This window comes from Puma concolor, chromosome C2, assembly GCF_028749965.1.
Source record: "Puma concolor isolate L17-30 chromosome C2, mPumCon1.1.hap2, whole genome shotgun sequence".
Classification (NCBI taxonomy): Eukaryota; Metazoa; Chordata; class Mammalia; order Carnivora; family Felidae; genus Puma; species Puma concolor.
Genome location: NC_141675.1, coordinates 156,719,776 through 156,743,725, shown reverse-complemented (window position 1 = coordinate 156,743,725; position 23,950 = coordinate 156,719,776). Strand labels below are relative to the sequence as shown.

At 58.1% G+C, this 23,950-nt stretch overlaps 1 protein-coding gene across 5 annotated transcripts in view; it reads right to left on the bottom strand.

Annotated features, from left to right (window-relative positions):
• ABCG1 (ATP binding cassette subfamily G member 1) overlaps positions 1-23,950 on the bottom strand; it is an 80,830-nt gene that overhangs the window by 20,207 nt on the left and 36,673 nt on the right. For all 5 annotated transcript variants that reach the window (XM_086676037.1, XM_086676035.1, XM_086676036.1 and 2 more), the window contains 3 exons: positions 7,334-7,451; positions 5,272-5,404; positions 3,358-3,408 (listed from right to left, as the gene is read on the bottom strand). In XM_086676037.1, coding sequence (XP_086532163.1) covers positions 3,358-3,408; positions 5,272-5,404; positions 7,334-7,451 — 302 coding nt within the window. The remainder of the gene's footprint in view (positions 1-3,357; positions 3,409-5,271; positions 5,405-7,333; positions 7,452-23,950) is intronic.

Genomic DNA, 23,950 nt, shown 5'->3' with positions numbered 1-23,950 from the left:
TTTCACTCCAGCTCTTGAATTCCTGGTGCACGGTCAGTACAGAATGCAAGCCTGGGTGATGATAAGAGCTGGGGCACCACTGCCCCCCAGCCCGGGAGGCAGTCAGGTCAGACGGACTTGGGTCTGAATCCCACCAGGCTCTTCCCTTGCTGACCCATAAACCCAACCCACGGCCCTTCTAGGACACACTGCATTTGAGGGATCCCAACCTAGAAAGAAGGTCAGCAAGGTTTCCCGGGAAGGGCCATCGAAGGGGGGCTGTGGGGGGGTGTGTGTGTGCCCTGGCCCACTTCCTTCCCCTGCAGACAGCACCTGTTGGCTTTCCCAGAGCCACCAAGCTCATTTGGTCGTCTGGGACACAGACTGAACTTGCAGAATGAAAGGTCATTCTGGTTGTTCCAGGTTCGTCTTTGGGGTCCCCCTGCAGCACGGAGCATGCCCTGTCCTGTCCACGATCTGTCCTCTTGGGGATCCCTCCTTGTGGTCGGGCGTGGTCCCGTTCCATGTACCCTCGGCCCCCACAGACAGGACGCAGGAGGTGGAGGCAAATATCGGTGTCTGTCCTTCTCCTGCCTGTCCAGCCCATTTCTCCGGTGTTCTCTCAAGAGTGACGCTCTGCTGGTTGGTTTTGTTCTAAAACTAGTCAGAAAGAACAATGTCCCAGCCCTGGGAGACTTTGCTCCTGAGAAAGCCCCTTGCTGGGGACCCTCGAGGGCTGAGGCTGCTTTTCTGGGAACCAAGGAAGGCTGTGGACAACACATTCCATTACCTAGTAGAACATTCTATCCTAAGGGCACCTGGGTGGCTCAGTCGATTAAGCATCTGACTTCGGCTCAGGCCATGATCTCACGGTTCGTGAGTTTGAGCCCTGTGTCAGGCTCTGTGCTGACAGCTCGGAGCCTGGAGCCTGCTTCGGATTCTGTGTCTCCCTCTCTCTGCCCCTCCCCTGCTTGTGCTCTCTCTTTCGCTCTTTCTCTCTCTCAAAAATAAAGGCTAAAAAATTTTTTTAAAAAAAATAGAACATTCCATTCTATTGTGTTTCCACAAGATACAAACAACTGTAACTCAAGCTAGAGGGAAATGAGTCACACTCGCCACTGTTTCATCCTGGAAATAACCAGCCAATCCGGCAGATGCATTCTCGGGGGAGGCGGGACCCACACCTGGCTGAAAACCAGAACGGGGGCTTCTGGTAAGAAATGTGTGCGGGACCCAAGACCACCGCTAGGCGTGCATGCTCATGGCCTTGCTCGGTCCAGCAGCAGACGAATCTGAAGACGGGGCAAGCCTCTTGCTCCCTCGGGACGATCAGCCACGCAGCTGGCAGACGAGACCCTCACTGACTTGCTGTCTTTGCTCTTGTAACCCAGCTGAGAACAGCATGAGGCTCTGGTCTGCTCGTGTCTTAGGTCAGGCGTATGGAGGACATGTGCACAGGCGTGGCCCGCCCGGGAGACACCTGCTCGCCCCACCAAGAAGGCCTTCTCACCCCGTCCCTTCTGCTAGAGCAGGAAGAGTGGGTTCCACAGCCCTCCCCAAAGACCCCGACCAGCTCCCCGATGGAGGCTGGAAGCCGGTTTCTGAAGACCTGGCTCAAGAGGCAAGAGGGCCTGTGTGTGATACAGAATGTCAGCCGAGAAGCACGCATTGCCCTCCCAGCCCTCCAGCGAAAGCTACGTTCCTGTTCCGTTTCCCCACGGAGAGGGCTGTCCAGGAGAGTCATGCTGCAGGAAGATCACCCCGAGTCTGCTCTGTGGATCCACGAGCTAAGTCAGCTTCACACTGCCCGGAGGGCAGGGGCGGCCGTGGTCTCTAGCCCTCATTACAGACAACGGTCCAGAGCGCTGGAGGCAGTGACCCAAGGTTATCCAGTGGGTCCTAGGAGGCCAGAGCTGAAGGGGTCCCCCTGTGGACCTAGCTCCGCCTCACGGCAGGGCCCTCTCCGTGTCAGCAAGACCCTCCACCTCCCCTGTCCACTCACCACCGTACTGTGTAGTCCTGAGCGGAACTATAACCTGGCCCTCCCTCGCTCCGAGGGGCCTTCCCTCCACGGCTTTCCCCGGCGGGCCCGAGGTGGTTGTTCACTCCTGGGGGCCTTCCACGTTCGGCACCAACGACCCAGCCCACCCCTCCCACCTTCCTAAGGGGGTCCCCACATTTGCCCCGTCTCTGTCCCGGGTTCCAGCAATCTATTTCATTCCTTTGGGCTTCAGAATAAAAGAACGCCACAGGGGGCATCCTGACAGCAGCAGGGGTCTTGGCTCCGCTCCCACCTGCATCCACCCGCGTGGCTGACCTCGGACTCCGGGGCTGACCCTGAGGGATCTGAAGGGCGCCGGCCAGGCCAGGGTCGGGGTGGGGGGCACAGGGGAGAGAAGGAGCCCCAGCGATGCCCAGCATTGTGTTCATGGCACACTCGTGGAACATGAACTAGTATGTGCACGGGAGAGGGAACAGACGTGGGAAATAGACTTGCTATTAATGTTCCTTAACCAGGCCCTGCCTCTCATCACCGCAGACTACAGCAAACGTAAGGCGCTGACCAGCACCGCTGGCGCTGAACCTGCAGCCTACTCTTTCTGCCTCCGGACTGTCGTCTTCTGATGGTGTCAGAAGACAAGAGAGTACTGCGAGAGTGGCATTTCGCCCAATTTTACTCTTCCATTGAAATCCCACTAGCACCAGGCTAGCCAGGGAGCGGAGGAGGGACGTTGAGTCTCCCCCAGACGATGGGTAAACATAAATCCGTCACACCCGCCACCGAGTGTGGCTTGCCCACTCCCGATGGGGTGCTGACCCGGCACCTTCCCTGTGCCCTGGGCTTTAGGGAAGCAGCGAGGAGGGGGATGAAAAGGTTTACAGAAGGCCTCCAGCATCCTGGAAACTTACTTATTTGATTTTTTTAAGGCTGCTTAATAACACGTTAAGAACCAAATATCTTCTTGTGAGTGCGTGTGGGTGGAGGCTGGTTATTTTTAAGCGAGTGACTAACCATCTTCATTGTTAGTGTTTTATAAAAAACAACAACAATGGAGTACAAAGCACATTAAACACTAAAAAGGGGCAGAACGCTTGGTCTAGCGTTGAGGCTGGTGTCCTCTGACCACCTAAGCTTTCCTGCCGCGCCCTTGCCATTTGGTGGCTACGCTAAGAGCTGTAAGTCTTTGGCAAGGCGGGCCACTCCTGGGTCCCGGCTGCCAAGCCTGGGGCGCACACTGAGATGTCACTGTCCCCCCATGCAGAAGGCTAGGTGACGAACCAGCAAACAAAAGCAGGGCCACAAAGTCCCTCCCCACGCCTCCACCAAAGGGATTTCACGCACTTTCTGGACCACCTGTGGCCCAATCCCACACTTACCATCTCCCTCCTGCCTTCGTCCTTCTCCTGGAGCTTCAGATGTGCAGACACCTGCAGGGTGGGGAATCAGAACAGACCACGGTCAGCAGGGCAAGCTAACTCACTGGTCTGCTGTGGGCTGGAGCCTGAGCGGCCACGCTGCCAGATAATGGAGGAAAGCCCCTGGAGCTCTTGGTTTCCTACCCGCCTTGGCTTAACAAAGGCGGGGTCCCAGAGAGCAGCACGTGTCTGGATTGCTTCCTGTCATCTCAGACGGGTTCTCTGCTGTGCCCACAAGAGAAGGTGGGTAGGGGCAGCTGACAGTCAAGGAAACCCCAGGCATCAGGGGCTTAAAGACCAGGCCACCCGTTAAACCACTGGACAGCTTAAGGCTATCCACAGTGGGAGTGCTTACACCGCAGAAATTGGAAAGTGCTAAATATTAGGACCCCCCCCCCCCCCGGCATTGTTTTGTTTTGTTTGAGATCCGGTTGGCTGTGCACAATGCTGCTGGGTAAAACCTTGGGTAGCAATCAGCATCCAGTGTCAGCCCTGGTTCTGCCCTGCCAGGTTCCGTGGGCCACCATGGGAGACAGGGGCACACCTCCCATCCAGGCCTGGGTGGCTCACAGGGCCGGCTGCCTGCTGGGTAACACCGAGTGTCACCTGGTTGTCTGCCTGGTGGTGGTAAGGATCAGAAGCAGCACGTGGAAAGGCACAGCTGTCGCGACACATGCCTGGGACTGGGTGTGGGTGGCTGGTGTCACCCCCACCCCTGTGACAGGACCTTCTGAAGCCAAAGGCATGATTTCCCCAAGAGAGAGGTGGTTTTCAAGGTATCATACAACTCTCAAAATCAAAATCTTATTTAATTTCATGCTGAAAATGGATTTCACAGCACAGCCTGGTGACAGCTTGGTGAGAGTCACCAATCTTGTCTGCAAAAGAAAGCAGTGATCGAGCTGGAAATCGAAATGAAGCTTCTCAGTCAAGTAACCAAGTGTTTAGTTCAGTAACTCGCCAAGAAGCTAAACTCTGGTCTCCCAGGAGAAAGGCGAAAAACTAAGTTTGAATTTTCTAAATCGACTGTTCTTTTCGTAACCCCTCCTAAGTTCCCTGTGCCCCATGAGAATGGCCACTTGGAGGCAGAATAAGCTATTAGAGGCACTGAGCGTGTGTGCCTGCTGGCAAAGAGACGTCTCTCCTTCCAGAACATTCAGCACCAGGCATGTGAACGAAGACAACCCACAGAGCAGGTCGGGGACAGGTGGCGTATCCTACATCTTACCTGTTCCCCTTTGCTGATCTGAGAAGCCCTTGGAGTTGCCCTTCAGATAAGTTGGCAGGCAGCCCTCTCCAAGCCCACAGAGAGGAAGCTTTGCCCTGTCCAGGTCAGGAGCACAGGGCAAGACCTCTCTGGGCAGGAGAGTGAAGGTAAAAGCCTGTTTACTGACCAGGCCCCAGGCAGAGCACCCCAGAACATTCCCCACGGTGCCAGGAGGGACCTGGGGGCCGCACACTATCTTTTGCAGCAGGTGAGGCCAAGGCAGAAAAGCTAGCAGCCCCATGCACAACCAGTGGGGGGCCGAGGACAAGACCCTCAAGGCCCTAACCCAGGCACCAGATCGGGGAACTTGGGCCCAAAGCCACAAACAACTAAGGGCAGCTGATGGCCCTTAGGGGCGATAGGGGTGTGTCTGATGGTGTATCAGTAACCTCACAAACTTGGCCATGAATTTGCCATCCAGAGTCTATGAGAAGTCAGAGTCTTGGGAGTTTGTTTTCGATGAAGCTGTCCAAACAGCATGCCTGGTGTGAGAGCTGCGCTGGAGGGAGGTGGCTCGCAGAGCCCCCAGCCCCACGCCGGGCACTGCTCTAATGGGGGGAGGGGTAAGGGGGGCAGACCGTGCAGGCTCAGGCCGGTGGGCGGCTCACCATCATGGCTTCCTGCACAGTGAGGTGTGGCAACAGCATGTCGTCCTGCATGATGTAACAGGACACCTTCCGGAAGCAGCGCAGATCCCGGGGCAGGCCGTTGATGAGGACGACCCCCTTCATGCCAGTCTCCCTGCAGAGCCGAGAGCGGACACCGTCAGCTCCTCCTCCAGGGCCCTGGGGAGGGAGGAGGCCCCTCCCAGCATCTTCCCGACGGACCGTTTACCGCAGGGACACCAAGGGGCAGGCAGGAGGGGATGGGGACCCAGAACAGTACCAGGACTCGCAAGAAGGAGCTGCACGGAGACCACGCTCGGGATGGACGGGGAGGTGAACCGAATCCGTAAGTAACCAGCGCTTACGAACAAAGATGCGCGTGGGTGCTCCCACGCGTGGCCACCAGGTGGGACGTCCCCCCCCCCCCCGCCACTGTGCTGGGGTTTGTGAGATTGGCTTCTGAGCGATGTCGTGAGTGGCCAAGGCTACCCCGAAGGCCAAGACTCTGCAGGTGGGGGTGTGGCCGCTTTATAGGAACCAGCTCCTGAGGGCGGAGACCGAGCAGGCTCCCTGTGTGCAGGTGGCTCAGAGGAGGGGGTCTGGGCCCTGCATCCATTCGGCCAAGCGGATGCTCCTTCTCCACAGGTGAAGTTGTCCCCTGGCCCAGCGACAGGTCGGGACATGGCGTGTGCACCCCAGAGACCTGAAGGGCACGGCCTCCCCCTCCCAGACCCACGGTGCATCTGCGCTGGCCCAGGGAGGTGGGGGAGGCCGGGACAGGCCCCTAAGGAAGTGCCTCCTGGATGTCTCGGGGCACAGAAACACCGAGGGATAGTGGAGACCAGTGAAATTATGGAGTCTGGTTTCTAGCCTCATCCCGGCCATTACTATGACCTTGGGCTCTTTCTTCCAGGCAATGGGCTGGGATCCCCACCCCCCTCTCCCCCAGGGAATAGCAACCTCCAGGCAGTGGGCCACAGCCCCAGGCTGCCTGAGCACCCCTAGGCCAGGCAGCAACTGTGGGCGTGGGATGTGCTGACAGTGGCTGCCCCCCCCCCACCCATGCACCCCCTGATGCTGGACGTTGACTTCAACCTTTGTCAGGTTTTTAAAAATCCTAATTTCTGGCATTAAGGAGTAATGCAGAGGTCCCAAGGAAAGAGGTGATAGTGTCTTTTTGTTTCCAGGAGATGAAATTCTCCTGAGTATTAACAGTGTTTGCTACAGTTAGCAAATGCAAGCCCGAGAGCTGAAGACAGGTGACTTGAGGAGCACAGTTTCTTTTTTTTTTTTTTTAATTTTTTTTTTCAACGTTTATTTATTTTTGGGACAGAGAGAGACAGAGCATGAACGGGGGAGGGGCAGAGAGAGAGGGAGACACAGAATCGGAAACAGGCTCCAGGCTCTGAGCCATCAGCCCAGAGCCTGACGCGGGGCTCGAACTCACGGACCGCGAGATCATGACCTGGCTGAAGTCGGACGCTTAACCGACTGCGCCACCCAGGCGCCCCGAGGAGCACAGTTTCAACACCCATGAGGATTGGGCTTTCCGGTGATGCCCCCAGGAATGACACGGGGCAGGACGTCCAGGGCTAACACAGGCACTGGCAGGAGTGTGTGAGCTCGGGGACCCAGCCTGATGGTCCTCCTGCTCATCTTACATTAGACCCTGACTCACACTAGTCTTAGAGTTCTCCTGCTGTCCCCTCCCCAGCCTTGACCTTCCTCCTTCTTCCTATCCTGCGCCTGGCCGCAGCTGAGCCCACGAGGGAGCCCACCCGGCTGCTCCGTCCCGTGGCCTCCTTCCCCTGCACGTGGGCCGTCCACCCTCCACCGTCACGTGACATTGAGCAGGTGCTGCCCTCTGACACTTTCAAAGTCACTGCCGTCCCTGCAGGGCTTCCTTCCCGGATCCCAAGGCCTCTCGCTGCTAAACCCCACAGGTCACAGTCTGTACAGAACCTCAAGAAGTGACAGGTCGAACAGAAGGGGCTTCTCTCTCCCGACTGCCACCCACAGGCCAACCACGGGGTGAGGACCTGTTTCTCCGCAGAGGCGGGCTCACCTGTATCCAGCCAGAATGTTCATGAGTGTGGACTTCCCGGCCCCAGAGGGACCCATGATGGCCACCAGCTCCCCGCTGTTGAACTTCCCGGAGATGCCTTTCAGAAGGGTCTTGTATCCTGCGGAAAGCACATCACACCCGTTTCCCAGCTGCTGATCGCAGGGATCATGGGCTTTTCCGCCAGGCAATACAGGCAAACCCACGAGGACACCCGACGATGTAACCACGGCCAGAAAGCAAGATCTTACACGCGTGGCCTAAATGCCGAGTTCTGAGGGCGAAAGCCCACCGCCCGTGTGCCTCCATCTTCCTCAGTTGCACACCCCCCGGCGTTATGTTAGCAGCGACCCGCACACGTGCGCTGCTCTAGTGTTTATAAAGCACTTGCGTGTGCATTAATTATCTGGCCTACAGGGAATCCACCACCTCGTTTTGGAATAAGACCAGGGGGTCTGGTGTCTCCTTCAGGACCCCCACAGCCAGTGTGAACAGAGCTCAACCCAGGGCCACACCGCCAGCCATGTCACTTCCGCCCCCGCGATGGGGAGCAAGTATGTTTATTTACTTATTTTTTTTTAAATTTTTTTTAACGTTCATTTATTTTTGAGACAGAGAGAGAGCATGAACGGGGGAGAGTCAGAGAGAGAGGGAGACACAGAATCCGAAACAGGCTCCAGGTTCCGAGCTGTCAGCACAGAGCCCGACGCGGGGCTTGAACTCACAGAGTGTGAGATCATGACCTGAGCCGAAGTCGGACGCTCAACCTACCCAGCCACCCAGGCGCCCCGCAAGTGTGTTTATTAACGAAACGGTTATTTCATTTATTTACAGTTTGTACACACACGAACTATTCACGCAAGACTTCTTCATAAACCATCGCCTTCTAATTAAATAATTAAAATAGTATTAGTTAATTAATAATTAAGGGCTTGTCGTTTTGCAGCCACATCAAATTGCTTTGGAAGCTCTGCCAAGTCTCCATCCGAGAGCCTCGTAAAAGGAGAAGGACCACACTTCACAGAGAGCCACGTTCGCCCACCTTCGAGTAGACCGTTCAACGTGCGGCAATAAAACAGAGGCAGCTGGACCCACGGGTAAAAACTCCTGATTCGGACCCATTTCCTCAGTTCCTGAGAAACGTGCTCAGAAGGGACCCCACCAGGACCACAGTCACACAAACGAAGCGTTTCACCCCCCACGGCCAACACTTACAGGGGCCGGTGAAGCCCTCCAGGCAGGGAGCCCCTCCTTTCGACTTTCTCCCCAGTCGCTGGCTGTATGCTTCCGGTACCCCCAAACCTGCACGGGCCTGGGGGGGTTCTCGCCCAGCTGTCTACTCGTCTTCCACAGATGGGGCCCCTCAACCCCGCACCTGTCACCATGTGCCACCTCGATTTGGACAGGGAGTCCCCGAGGACTTGTTTAATCAGGCAGAGAGAAGCAGAAGCAAAAAGCAGGAAGCCTGTGGCCCCGCGATCTGCCTCATTACGGAGAGCGGCAGAGTGCCCTGGGGAGATTGCGCCGGGTAGGAAGGGGCAGAGGAGCTCACATTCCTACCGCTGGGATGTGGGGGACTTAGCGGAAAGGGAGACCAGCTGCAGGCAGGGGCTGGGACCCCAAGGACGGCGTCTGCATCTGCCCTGTGGCGGACGGACACATGGAAAAGCTGGGGATCAGCAGAGGCTTCTCCTTTGCAAGGTCAAGCTCCCCGTGCGGTGGGACCTCATCAGGCGCCCTGGGGCCTGGGCCACAGGGACCCAAATGACATCACTGAGGGTGCACTAATTCCAGAAAGGCGTCTGCTCCTTCCTGGCCTCCCGGTGGGCAGTTCAGGTGGGGATCGGGGTTACTCCCGAGCAAACCCTCCCTTGAGTCTGTCCTGTGAACCAGTAACCTCCCGAGGATGTAGGTGACTCACTGAGATGGCCATGTGCGGGCCAAGGGCCGTCTGACGGCCTGGGGGCGGCCTTGTGCCCCGGGGTTCCGAGAGGCCCTTTCCCTCTGGGCAGAGCCCATGGGGGCTCCTCTGACAGCACCTGGGGCTGCCCCTTGGTATTGGGGGGCAGATAATAGCACAACTCACACAGGCGGTGATGCCCACGGCCGGCACACGGGGACGTGCACCAAACCCATGGGAGCGGTGGACTCATCTGGCCCTTTCAAGAGAAGGTGGGCCCATAGAGATGTGGCCTGTGGTCTTGTCATTTAGAGCCACCGACTGGGACTGTACATGTGCCCACGAACCCCGTACTGGCTTCGTGGGCCAGGGCCAGGTGGAGCGAGGCTGGTGAGGCTGACGACTCATGCCTCGGGGAGGGGCGCTGGCTCCCAGGGCAGCCAGTGAGGCCAGGTGCATGCGGCGGGCTGGCCAAGGGGGTCCTCCCGAGCGGGGCCTGCACGGGTCCGGTGGCGGAGAAGGTACCAGACCCGGCGTGGGGCTGTGCTTCTTTAAGATCAGAAACCTGCTTTTCTTTAGAAACAGCGAACACACATTCGGGAGTGAAGAATCGTAAAAGTGACAGTGGAACCAAGAAATCACCAGCCTGTCTGGACCCGCAAGGGTCCGAGTTCACACTCGGACGTGGGGCCCCCAGTGTGGTGCCCAAGGACCGGGCGCACCCATTAGAATCGTGTTTGTGAGTGTCCCACACGTGCTCACTCTATTTGTGCAGCAAAATCATCCTTGGCTGCAGAGCCTTGCACTTGACCCCTTGCAGAAATACGGAATGCGAGAATACGTGAGGCGTCCCAAACCCCCACCCTACGTCCCGAGCTTGAGCTCGGCCCAGCCCAGCTCTTGGCACGATGGGGGAGCCACCTCCTTCGTGTGCTGTGGACACTCGATACGTGTGCTCTCCCTGCTGCTTCTGGTGAGGCAGTGATTTTCCGGGGATCACCAAGTGCAGAAACCACAGAGGGGCAGGGCCCCCCTGCCGCGTGCGGACAGCCCATCCCTAAAACAGCCGGGCAAGAAGCCAGATCAAAACCCACACAACAGAGGAGCGGAGAGAAAGACACAAAGACAGAGAGGACAGTGCCCCAGGTCCCTCCAGCCCAGGGACGAGAACTCTGCTCAGACACCGGCCCTTCCACCTCAGAGGAGGTTAGCGCCACTCTGTCGCGGGGACCCACGTTGGCGAACAGTGCTTCAGGGGGCAACGGCGTCTGTCGACCCCCACGAGGTGCTGGGGACACACAGCGGCAAAGCTTCAGCCTGGGGGGGCACACAGATGTCTCGTTTTGTAGAAACGTGCCCTTGGAGGGGAAGGACGGGGGACAGCCCGGCCCTCGGGCGAGTGCCAGCTCTGGGCGCGCTCACTCGGGGTGAGCACGGCACCCGCTTCGCTCACAGCTTCCCCTCTGTGCCCCACAGCAAGCTGAGTACTGGGTTCCTCCCCATAAGCTGCAGACCAGAAGCCAGGGCCCAGAGAGGGCGTGTGACCTGCCCAAGGTCCCACAGCGGGTCAGCAGAGAAGGCCAGCACTGCAAGCGCTGTGCGAATCTCCAGCAGGGGCTCTTGCAGCCGGGGGCCTGATGTGCCGCCAGTGCCAGCAATGCCGTCGCGGGGTTTGGGCGTCGCTCCCGCCCCCCAGCGTGGCCTGACACCCCCCACCCCCCCAATCAGTGTCGGCTCAACCCAGGCACGTGCGTTCCGTCTGCTACTGTGTGAAGCGCTTCACAGAGAAAGGGAAGAAATGACGTGCCTTTCGCCCCCCAAAGACAGGATCCCCTCCCTCCCCGGAGGCCCAGGTTGCCACCCGGGGGCAGGCGGAGCTGAGAGGTCCCAGGGGGCTCGGGCCGAAAACGCCCTGTGTGCACCCAAAGAGCTCGGAGCGGGTCGAATCCTCCCCTCCCCTTCCAGATCTTCATTCCGTAAAACGCCCTCAAGGTAAAAACAAACACTTCCTGCCGGGGTGAGGGAGGGTCTTCTGTGGTTTAGGGAGGACTCACTCAAGCCCTGTGTATGTTAGGAACCCCTTGGTGCACGTGGGAAGACAGGCGTCCTCTGACCGAACAGACGCTCCCTGATACTAAAGTGCCTCCAGCCACCCAGCCCGGCGGCGCAGGGACAAAGGGGTTCGGCAGACGTGTTTCAGAGCAGCGCCCGCAAATCGGGGCCCGCTGTCGGAGCCCTCGGGGACCCGTTAGGCCCCGATCCTAGTGACCTGCAGAAAATAACAAGCAGCATGTCCCGCAGGCTCCAGCCAGTGACTCGCTGGCTCAGGCCTCACTGACCGAGTTGTGGCTTTAGAACACGCGGCTGTTTCTAGAGAGGTTTCCAGGGTCAGTGCGTCGCTAGGTTTTGTTTCTGAGCCACGGCAAACAAGGGCGCGCTGTCTCACCACGCCGGGCAGCGGACGGAGAAGCGGGCGCCCCCAGAGAGGGGGCTCTTTCCGTGCTCATCCGAGGGCCGAATGCCATCCTGACGGTCCAGGGCGCTGACCCCGCCGGGGGTGGGGCACGCACGCCATAAAAATAACGGTGCAGGAACAGTCCCCACGCGGGCAGCTGTGCAGAGGCCACAGAGGGGCCGCCCTCCTGGGTCTGCTCGCTCACTCAAGACCCGGCCCAGGTGGCTGTGCCCACAGAATAAACCACGGACCCCCCTGCTTTGCTGCAGAAGCAAATGGGTGTGGCCACGTTCCAATAAACCTGACTTACAAACCGAGGAGGCGGGCGGATTTGGTGGTTTGTGACCCTGTTCTAGAACTCTGGAGCAGGGACTGGCCCGGCACCAGAGGCGGCTGGGCTCCCACCAAGGTCGCTTCTCTCAGGTGGGTGCGCTTGCTAGCTGTGGGAAGGCCAGGTAGGGCTGGCGTGCGCCTGCTCTAGGGGAGAATGGGGGAACTGAGGCAGCTCTGAGAGGAAACGAACTTCACCCTCCACCCCGGAGCGAGGGGGACGCTAGCCCAGACCCAACTCAGCAGCATGAATGAGACGGCCTGTCAGGGTGCCCGCTGCTCCCCCATCACACCCAGACTCCCCATGGTGACATCCTAACCAGGAAGCCACACTGCCCCTGGGCGGGGCGGGGGGAGCCCCCTAGGACCGCGGTCTCCAGAGCCACCCACAGGGGCCACCTCCTCACGGGCCCTCAGGGCAGCTGCTATCAGCACCCCACTTCCACGGGAGCCTGAGAAAAGGTGACCTCAGGGCCCATTCTCTGATAGAATGTTCTAGTCCCCGTCTCCAAAGCTTACCCAGGTGTACTAGAAACACGTTGGTTCGAAGCAATCCCCAGCTGCAACTCCCAGGGTGGTTTTCAGGCCTTGAGTGTTGGGGGTTCGGGGTGGAGTTGTGGGGGGGACAGGGAAGGGAGGGAGGGAAGGAAGGAAAGAGGCAGGGATGGGGGGATATGTGCTCTACCCCTGGAGTGGACCGAATACTAGCCTCCAAACAAGTCCACATCCTAATCCTGAGAATCTGTGTTACCCTGCAGATGGAATTAAATGAAGGATCTTGAGAGGGAGATATTATCCTGGATTATCCCGGCAGGCTCAAAATAATCACGAGAGTCTTTCGAAGGGAAAGCGGGAGACAGGCGGGTCGGAGGCAGGACTGGAGACACGACCAAGGACGCAGAGGCTGAGGAAAGAGACAAATCGGGTGATGCCCCCCTGTTGGCTCTGAAGATGGGGAAGGGGCCACAAGACCAGGAATACAGCCGCTGGATGCTGGGAAAGGCAAGGAAAAGATTCTTCCTGGAAGTCTCCAGAAGGAACACAGCCCTGATTTTGGACCCCTAACGTCCCACACTTAAAGACAATCCATGTGTGTTGTCTGAAGCCGCCAGGTCTGTAGCGATTTGTTACCTCAGCACCAGGACGCCCGTAAACCCCTCCCCGCCCCGCTCAGCCGATGCCCAGGTGCTGCCTGCGGGGCCATGTCCCCCCGAGGACCACGTCCCCCCTCCTCTGTGGACATGACGGACAGGCCAGCAAGCCTCACGAGGAGCAGCTCGACGGACAGTCTTCCCTCCGGGAAGGAAGCCCCGGGCTGTTCTAGAAGAGATGAGTGGTACCATCTGGCAAATCTTCCAGAACGAGTGTTTGTTCTATCCGGTGTCATTCTGACTTTCTCGGGTCATCCACACGGCACAGAGCCTGGTTAGACCAGGTCCCCAGTGTAGACTTTTCATAATGAGGTTGAAGGAAGCAGATTAAACTTTGCAATTAAATGTGAACAGAAAAACAAGGAGAGGGAAGAGTGAGGTGGTGGGAGGCAGCCGAGGGCCCCTCCAGCTATGCTCACGACGAGGGAGTGGCCATGGACAGACCGCCTACCCGTCCTGGCCTCAGTTTCCCCAGGATAAAACCCGTTCTGGCACTAGAATCCTCTAGATTCCTCCAGGAGTCGCACGCGGCTTTCTTTCCCTAGATAACCAAATGGTAGCTGGGGGGTTACGTGCGGATCCCACTGACAGGGCCAAGGGGTCCTGAGACTGGGAGTCCCCTCTGCACGTGCCAAGCTCACGGCGAGCGTCTGCGACTGAGGCCAGGTCCGGGTTCGTCATCGTGCAGGGCCTGACACAGAACCTTCCCTCAGTCCGAGCACGTGCTTGATTTTCGCACGTTCGTCAGCTCTGAGGAATGACGACAAAAAAGAAAGGAGCCCCAAGCGGCTTAGGAAGACCCAGGGAATAGACACAGACCGTCGACTATTTTTAAATGTATGGGATTTAACTACAGATCTTTTCAGCGGTAAAATTTCCCACAGCTGGGCGCCTGGGTGGCGCAGTCGGTTGAGCGTCCGACTTCAGCCAGGTCACGATCTCGCGGTCCGTGGGTTCGAGCCCCGCGCCGGGCTCTGGGCTGATGGCTCAGAGCCTGGAGCCTGTTTCCGATTCTGTGTCTCCCTCTCTCTCTGCCCCTCCCCCGTTCATGCTCTGTCTCTCTCTGTCCCAAAAATAAATAAATGTTGAAAAAAAAAAAATTAAAAAAAAAAAAATTTCCCACAGCTAACGCCCAGAATCCTAGAGCGAGTCATTTTCCAGCTCTGCCAGGCAAGACTCGCGCCAGCCAATCCCTCAGACCACACACAGCGTGACCCCCGCCCATTACCCAGAACTGTATTTCACTGATGCTTTGTCTTCTCCGCCATGAGGGACAGACGCAGTCAGACGTTCCTACCCAACTGACGAAGATCAACGCCGACGCACCGGATACGAAAACGACGGCGATCCGAAGATTGCATGATCCGGTCAGTACCGAGACACCCCGGATCATTCTCGAAAGAGCAAATCGGTGGAAAGATGGGAGAGGGGAGCAGGTGGGGTACAGAGAAGGCTTCTGCGTTCTGGGGCGGGGGGCTGGCTTCGGCGGCTCCAGCGTGGGCCCGGGGCTCTGATCGCTCACGGCACACCGAAGTGTACAAGTCTCCTGTGCACGCCAAAGCTGCCCATCTGTATCCAGACAGTATGCAGCCCATGGAGCCCACATGCACGTGCTCCCTCCTTACACAGCTTTATTCTCAAGAAGCACAGTGCCTCCCACCGTGCAGGGAGGCATCTCTGGACCAGGGGCATGTCAAGGCCAGTTCGATCGAATCCTAAATTATGAGACATTCTCCCCTGCCCCTAACTTAAACGCATTCCCGTGAGGGCTTGGATCTTGGCATCAGCATCAGAGTGGCTCTGAGCCCCCAACATCGTGGTTGCTGGCCCCAGGTGACCTGTGTGACCTGGGTGATGGGAAATGGCATCCCGGTTAATATCCCATCGGGGTTCTCTGAGATGCTGACCCGCTGAGACAGCCGTGGGGCACGAAGGCGTGAGCGGGCCTGGGTACAGTCGAGCCGGGAGGATGGCAGGACCCGGTACATGAACCTCTCTATCCCAGCCACCGCTCCTGGAGCCCAGCCGACAGTGTCCGCCGTCCCCCGTGGCCTCGGGCGCAGCAGCTGAAAACCCCACTGGCCCCGGTGGCAAGACAGACAGGGTCCTGCCAGTGACACCGGCAGCATCTTTCCTGCATCGCCATCAAGGGCTATTTGAGGCAAAGCCCTCTGCATATGCCATTGAATCAGCCTCAGTGAGCCCAGCAGCCCTGGGGGCGGGGGGCAGAATGAATGTCTGAGGAGGGGACCGAGGCTTACAGAGGCTTACAGACGCCGAGGGACTTGCCCAGGGCACACGGGGAGGAAGTGTCCACCCCTGGATCCAAGTCGGGGCCACCCCTTTCCCAGTGCTGCTCTGGAGACGGGGAGGCGGCGCCCAGTGACCGGGTCCCAGCCAGCCCCCCTTGGGGGCGTCGGCACACGGGCCGGAGGACAAAGCCGAGGGCTTGCCAAATAGCAAAAGGTCTCAAAAACCCCATCGGAATTCCTTCCCTCGGATCCACCGTAGAATCAGTCAGGGCATAAAGCCATCATGTCAGAAGGACGACTGAGAAGTGTTGTTTCTGGGACACCAAAGAGCGGGAATCGGGGAACATGAAGAACTTTAGGCGAAAGCAGGCCCCCCCCCTCCTGAAACCAGAGGGAGCCCGAGCCGCGATTAAAGGGGAAGAGCAACACAAACCAACAAGAACGAAGAGCAGAGTCTCCGAGGGTGGCTCCGATTTCCATAAAGTCCCCGCCCCGAGCGGTGGGCAGGAAGCTCACAAATGAAATTCTGACTGCGTGTCCACTTCAGGTGCCCTCTCTGTGATCCTTACCTGCACGAGGCCGCCGTGCACCCACGAACGTGCCCACACACCAGGTACACACAGGCACACTCACACCCCACCGCATGCCCACACCCTGGTACACACACGCACACATGTACATGCACACCACACACACGCACACCCGCACCCCACCATGTACACACACAGGCACACCGACACCCCACTCCACACACACCACACCGCCAGCCAGTTCGTGAGAACACTGGCAGTGGAACAGCCCTGCCCCAGCACAGCCACTAAAAATTGGATGCAAGTCATTTACATCTGCCTGTCAGGCATGAAGCAGGTTTTTATCACCACGTTATTTTTATACTTCTAAAAGCAGAACTGGTCTCTTTCACACACTTCTAAACCTGGCTAGAACAATGAAGAAAAAAATCCTGATTCTTCAAATGATGCCAGCAGGGCCGCGAGGGTGCCAAACAATCTCCCAGGCATCCCATCATCCTCACCTGAGCAGAACACGCAGTACCTGGTCTCCACGCCCACGGCGGAATTCTCTATGGAGACCGACGTTTGTAAGATAAGCCCAGCTGCACACCTCCCTCCCCCCATGCCCCTCCCCCTCCTCCCTTCCCTCCCTCTCCTTCCCTGGTCTCCCTCCCTCTCGCTCCCTCCTCCCCCTTCTTCCCTCTCCCTCCTCTCTCCCTCTCCCTCTCCTCTTCTTCCCACTACTCTTGGCCCCAGAGCTAAAAGGATCTCTTGTTCAAAGTGTCTCTCTCCAGCCCCTTCCCCCTCCCCCTCCAAGAGTAACCTCAAGGCACAAAGGACAGAACTCCGTGTTCCTATAAATCCAGACATTTCGTTCTTAGCCCACCTGCTTCTTCCCTGCAACACCCAAGGGCCTTCACATTCACGCCTCGGTTTTTCTTATTAAGTGGCAAAGCCACGCGTACAAACCAACCCTCTTTCTCCTTTTTTATGCACCTTCCGAAACACTGAAGGGGGCTTCTGACATGACAGCAACAGCAGGGAAGACGGGCTCGTAACGCGAACACGGGCCCGATCATGGGGTAGGTGAGGACTTCTGAGACGTTACCATGTGTCCCCAAACCGTGCAAACAGCATGTCCCCGCTCTCTGCCGGCCCAGCGAGTGTTGGGGCAGCAAGTCCAGTCGGCTTCAGCACGGCTAACTTAACCGGTCCGACCGTGACCGTCTACCACTGGTCTTACAGCCCCCTCCCCCCCCCCCCACCAGCAGCTGGATAACAGACAAAGCGCTGAACTTTCCAAGGGCTTTCCTTTGGGCCTGACTTTAACGGACCCAAAATGGTCACCCGGCCACGGTTCAGGATGCCTTTCCACCCTTCCTTCCCTAGAGCCTCTCTGCTTTATTGTCCCTGGTTGATGGTCTCCCTCACTGCCCATTTCCCCTGTCCGTCTGTCCGTCTGCCGCCCCACCTCGGCCGGGCTCTAGGCCCAAGCAGCTCCCTCATTCTTTCCGCCGGCTTCGGCCTCAGGATTTTAAACCTCACTGGAGAACGATCACATCAATGAACATCACGGGAGACGGTGCTCAGTGTCCAGAAAGCACCCCAGGGAGGCGCACACGCCCCCTCTCACCTCCTGCCCCAGCAGGTGCATCTGGGGTCGCTGGGCAGAGCTGCATAAATGTGGTTTCCGTCTCCCCGGGAAGCCAGTCGCGGCACCAAGGGTTTCCGTCCAGCTCCTCTCTGCGCAGGGCTTTTGGCCTAGGGGTCGGTGGGCTACTGACACCCTGGAGGGTCACATGAGGGCCTTTCTCCCTCTAAGGAAGGGCTTTGGGCAAGGAAACCATGCAACGGGCATCATCCGGTGCCTTGCTGAACTGCGCCTGGTGTGGCCGGGATTTAGTCCCCCACCTTCCGCGGTGACTGGGGCTGTCCTCCCCCCGCGAGCACCAGCTCATCCCCAGTCTGGTCCTGTGACCTGCTCCGGGCACCCGCCTTTGGAGATGCCGCGCTTGACCGGGTCTCCACATGTCTGCGCCACCCACGTTCTCTGCCGACGTGCCCCACTCAGACCCCGGTGTCTGTCTCCAACCGGGGTGGCGACCAGCCCTCGATTCCGGGCAGGGCGGATGCACTCCCCGGGACCAGCGGCCCCAAGGCTGGGATCCAGATCCCAGAGTCCTGAAGCTCCTGCCATGTCCCTCCCCGAGTGCCGATGCTGCACGCAGGCCTGCGGGGACGTTGGGAGACCGGAGCACTCGGGTGGCAGCCCCTGGTGCAAAGATTCTTGCTGTTGCTGCCTGCCCCAAGGAGCACCAGCGTCAGCTGCGCTCACCGAGCTGGAAAAGGGACCGTCCCCTCCACCCTGCCGTCACTGCACCAGGAGGTTGCCCCCGGCCTCACAAGCAGCTCTTCTGTGAATGACAGTTTATCGCGGGACACGTTTCAGAACTGGAGGACATTCACCGGCGTCTTCCGTTGAAGAAACATCACAGTACGACTCGGACCAGAGACCACACGCTCTCCAAAAAGGCATGGTGGAGGCTCTCAAACGGGACAACCTAGAAGTGTCGCTGCATTTCCCCATCAGCCAGGCTGGCTGCCATAACACGTCACAGTCGCCCGAGCTCCGTGCTCCTCGGGCTCTGAGGCGTCCCGGACCTACTGGACCCGTTTGTGCTCAGCGGGGCTATTTAAGGAAAGTCGTGGTTACCGCTGTGATCTGTCCAATGACGGCTTCCCCATCCCAAGTTCAAAGTCTGAAGGGGAAAAGGAGAAACTAAGCCCAAATCAGCACATGTGCAATTGTACATACAGAGGGCTCTGGGCGGCTTCCAGAAGCACGCCATGGCCGGCGACCGCTGGGCTCTACTCCCCTCCCTCATTGGGAAACGTTGATGGCATTTCCCCAACAGGAAATGGCAGCCACAGCTCGGTCTCCTGCAAGCACCCGGGCAGAGCTGGAGATAGCTCAGCCACGCGTCACCATGCGTGGCCACATCCGAGAAACGTTCTAGGGACAGCTTCAGAAGGTGCAGATTGGAGGACACTGTATTTCCACATTTGGCATTTCCAAGGACCCCGTGGCATGACCGAGGTGGCTAAGCCAGGGATGCCACTGACCCCACCAGCTTCATGGACTTTCCCTGTTGTTCTGGGTGACACAGCCGTGGAGAGGACCCCACACACAGACGCAGGCCTGACACCCATCCTAGAGGTCACTCTGGCTCCCTGAGTAAAAGCTCGGTACCCTCTGGACCAGTGGGGATTCCCCGTGGCATCCTGAGCCTCTCGGGTGTCCCTCTGGATGGGGCCCCACTATCTCCCCCTCCAGGACCACCTCTGTGTGGCCAGGCCCAGGGTTCCGGGCCTTCTGCCACAACTGGGCCCTGCCAGGCCCATCCCCCACCACCCAGTGATGAAACTCAACTTTCCCCGCACACCAGGCCAGTCTGCTGGGGTCTCCCAAACATGCCTTGGCTGGTGTTTTTCACCCCACAGAACGCACCCCCTGTGCTGGCTCCATCATGGTCTGGCCGGGGACGTGGCCCCTGGGAGAGAGTGACCTTTACAGGGTGACTGGTGATGGCTCAAATCCCAAATCTACCCCCTCTGTTTTCTCATCTCTAAAGTGGGGATAACCACATCTACCTGCTTGGAAGGTGAAAGGAGGCGAGCACTGGGGGGGCCTCTGGTGCTGGGCTGGGCCTCAGTGAACACAACCCCCTCCAAACTAGACAGGCTTCTTCCTCCAAGCAATCGGGCCATTTTCATCTATTCATTCCATTTGCCAACTCATTCGCCACCTTGAGAGTCAAGGCAGCAGGTGCGGAGGCAGGCCGGTCAGAAGCCACTCCTGCCTTCCTCCAGGCTCTCCACCTGCCGGGGGAGGGCCACCCAGTCCCTCACAGGGCCGGGGGCCGGCGTCCATGGGGCGCGGTGCCTGGGGCAGTGTGGGACGTCAGAGCACAAGTTCGATCACTGTCACCGCGCTGTGGTCGCTCTGTTGTTAGCTCTGCCCTCACGTCCCTTGCAGGGGGAAGACGGGTCCCTCCTGGGAGCCTGGTCCTCCTGGGTACCGGGGAAGGCCTCACACCCAGCGCCCATCCAATCCTCGGCCTGGCTCCTGACCAAGTCTCCAACCAACAAGGCGTGATGAGAAGCCATAATCGCAAGAGACGCAGGCTTAAGTGTCACCTGCCGTTCGGGGAGCACGGGACCCAGAGGCCGGGTTCACAGCACCACGCGGGAGAGGCTGACACAGCCGTGCGCTAAGGGCACGTGCAACCCACGAATGAAACTCCGGGGACCACGCGCGGCCACAGGGAGGACTGGCGAGCCGGCCGGAGAGGAGGCCCTGCCCCTGGGTGGACCGACTCGTTCTCTGGACGGCCCGGTGCGTGTCCTCAGCGCCCACTTCCGAGGAGCAAGCCGAGTGTGGCTCCTGAATGTCTGAGCGCCACTGCACGCAGCCTCCTGTCCCTGGAGTCCTCGCCTGTGAGCAGGACACCCCACAGGCACCCACAGAGCAGAGACCAATGAGGTGCCCAGCGGGGCCGGGGGAGCCAGCTGAGCTTGAATCTGGCGTCTGCCCGTTTAAAGGCCTTCAAAATGTGACCAGACGTGCCACAGTCCCCCAGGTCCCTGGTCAGCAGGGTGGCAGGATTCACCCAGGGGGAAGGCCGCTCGGCCAAGGAGGCCTCGTCACCTCCTTCTAGGGCGCTCTCCTCCTGGGTCTTCCCTTCCCGTCGTCCCCCGGGCGCCCCAATCCCCGGGCTTGCAGGTCAGAACCCCACGTCACGGACGGGCACACGCCGGCCCTCCCTCAGCGGGAGCTCTCCATCCATCCATCCCTTCTGCTTTTTCCTTTCTTGATCGCAGACCGCTTCAGTCGCAGGGCGCTGGCGACCGCAGCCGCCCCGGCTTCCGGGCTCCCTGGGCCCGGACACCTTTCCACGCTCCCACCTGGACTAACTCAGCGGATTCCCACACGACCCTGCGTGGGACGTACTTTTAATACACCCACTTTACGGGTGAGAACATTGAGGGACGGAGAACTCAAATAACCTTCCCGGGGTCCCGGGGGCCAGCGGCTGAGAAGTCAGCACTTAAACCACCTGGCCTGGTCCCGAGTGTATCTGTGATGCTAACTCCCTCTCCGACACAGACGGAAGGAAAAGAAATGAATCCTCACGTGCCCACCACCCGGGTGAGGAAACACAGTGCCTGCTGTACCCCGTGCCCTCCTGGGGTCCCCACGCTCTCTGTGGGCCGCAGCCTGTCTCCCTCATGGCACACAGACTGGTCAGGTGGTGGCCCTGGAGACCCTGGTGCCCGCACACCACTGCCCCCCCAGATCTGGGCACCACACCGGGCCCTCGGCCGGGCTCTGGCCCCCTTCCTTCCCGGGCAGTGGGCCTCCCATTACACATTCTGTGCCCCGCCCCTGCTTCCTCCCAAGGGGATGGTGCCCACCCCTCTCGGCTCCTGGTTTCTAGAACCCTGCCATGTATCACTCCCGCTCCAGTGACCCCCTCCCCTGTGTAAATTCCCCTCCCCTCAAGGGCCATACTTTATCCACTTTTTTCCTCCCCGAGACTTAGCCAAAGCACTTTGCTTATAACAGATAACTAATAACAAATTTGTTGAATGATGAACAGATGCTTTATGAACTTGTTAAGAACATGGGGAAAAAACTCAAATATTTTCTAACCTGAAAATCACTCAAATGGAGAAAGAAGCAAACCCCCCAAGAAGGGTTGACTAGAAATTGTTTCTCAAGAGTATGTAACACCTCACATTTCTTTTTTTTTTTTTTTTTATGTTTATTTATTTTTAAGAGAGGAAGAGACAGAGTGCGAGCAGAGGAGGAGCAAAGAGAGAGGGAGACGCAGAATCGGAAGCAGGCTCCAGGCTCCGAGCTGTCAGCACAGAGCCCGACGCGGGGCTCGAACCCACACACCATGAGATCATAACCTGAGCCAAAGTTGGAAGCTTAACCGACTGAGCCACCGGGCGCCCCTACACCTCCCGTTTCTTACGTCAGATGTTCCTGTCTAATTTGAAGCAGAAAAGGGCTTCCCTGGTGTAGTTGAAAAATCATGGTCAAGTTTACAATCTCGTGATCCTAGGCTTTTCCTTCCCCCCCACCCCCCGCCCCACTTATCCTAAGCTGGTTACATGCAGCTTTGGTGCTGATAGTAGAGGCAATAATATATCACCTTCTCACTCAGAAGGAAATAAAGATATGCACATGAGATACAAATTTAGATGTGGCAGGGACAGTGTTTGATCTCAAAAGCTGATTTATCTTAAACCCAACTCTGTCAACCCAGGCCTTATTTTTCTAGAAAACTGGATTCTGTGAATCTTTAAGTTCTTTTCCTTACTTAAAAATAAATACTCACACGGGGGCGCCTGGGTGGCTCAGTCAGTTAAGCGTCCCACTTCGGCTCAGGTCACGATCTCGCGGTCCGTGGGTTCGAGCCCCGCGTCGGGCCGTGTGCTGACCGCTCGGAGCCTGGAGCCTGCTTCGGATTCTGCGTCTCCCTCTCTCTCTCTCTCTCTCCCCCTCCCCTGCTTGTGCTCTGTCTCTATCTCTCGAGAATAAATAAACTTAAAACAAATTTAAAACACAACACTCACATATAAAAGTAATCATACGTGAATACATCACATACGCAAGCACTGATACCTGCTTATGCGGCTGCATCTTGAAATCACCTCTCTGACTCCCTGTAAGGCAACATTATGAAAAAGAAACGGAAGAAAGCTCATGAGATCGCTCATTCCTGCACATCAGGGGCTTTCGGCTGTGGCTGACCGCCTTCCCTCAGCCACGGCAGCTCTGTTTACGCTTCTTGCACTGAACTGAGGCTACTTTATGAAAACGTTCATCGCCAGGAAATTTACTGGAACAGTTTTAATGTTTTGCCAGCATCACGAGCGAAGAAGGCCTCAAGAGCAATAAATCCTTTTTCAAGCCTCTTTGCATCCACTGAGGACTCTTTTTCCTCTTAAGAAACTGCCTTCCATACCCAGCCTCCGTCAAAACCCCCACATTGACTCCTTTGACGCGCATGGATGGCCAAGGTCGTACAGCTCGAGGCTGACACCTGTAGATGCGGGGAGCCGCCCCGGGGGTCGGGATCACTGTCTGTGTCCAGTCACTGGACCGGACACTGGACATGTGTCTGTGTCATTGTCCCCCCCTCTCACCAGCCTGCTCCTCCCCGATCCGCCCTGGGTTCTCTGGGGTCTCCTGCCCGGGCCACTGTTCCTGACCCAATTCCAGGATGTTCCCCAGGGAGAAGAGAGGCAGGCATGGCCCCCCACCGGCGCTTGGCCATCGGGGTCCCCCCGAGACACTCGCTTGGCTGTGGAGGTGTGCCATAACGGGCGGAGGCCAGGAGCAGACGGGGAAGTGCCTGAATTGCCTGGTTTCCCCTGCAGGTTTGCCCACCTGGCCTGGCCGCATCCCAGCCCTGAGTTGTTCTCTTTTTTCTGCCAACCTCGTGGGCCTCTCCACGCCTCCCCCACAGTCTTTGTTTCTGCTCTGCCGTCTGCCCTGACCTCTCCTTGTGCCCTGCTTGGCCCCTCGTCTGTGTGGGGTTGCAGGACGCGAGGCAAGCCCCAGCTTGCAGGCAAACGGACCCCACTCTCCACGAGAGCGCTTGCTGTATGGTGAAGCAAATTGGGGTGAAGTCCTGCTCCCCCCCCCTTAATAATCCCCTTATCTGCACCGAAGGCCTCAAGTCAGCTGGAGAAGAATGTGATTTTCCAGTTCCCTTCTAATTTTTATGACGCCAAAACCCCAATCCAACAGCTTCTTTATAGATCAAGCTTATCCACAGCCCAACGGAAAGGCTCGAGTTTTCGCATAAATCTCATTTTCTTTGGTTCCTCCATCTACGAAGTCCCAGAAGTCTTCAGATGCCGACGTCTGCTTCCCCCTACGCGCTCTGGCACAAAGCACGGGGCATCCAGAATTTCCTGCAGGCGGCTCCGGAGGTCCAGAGGC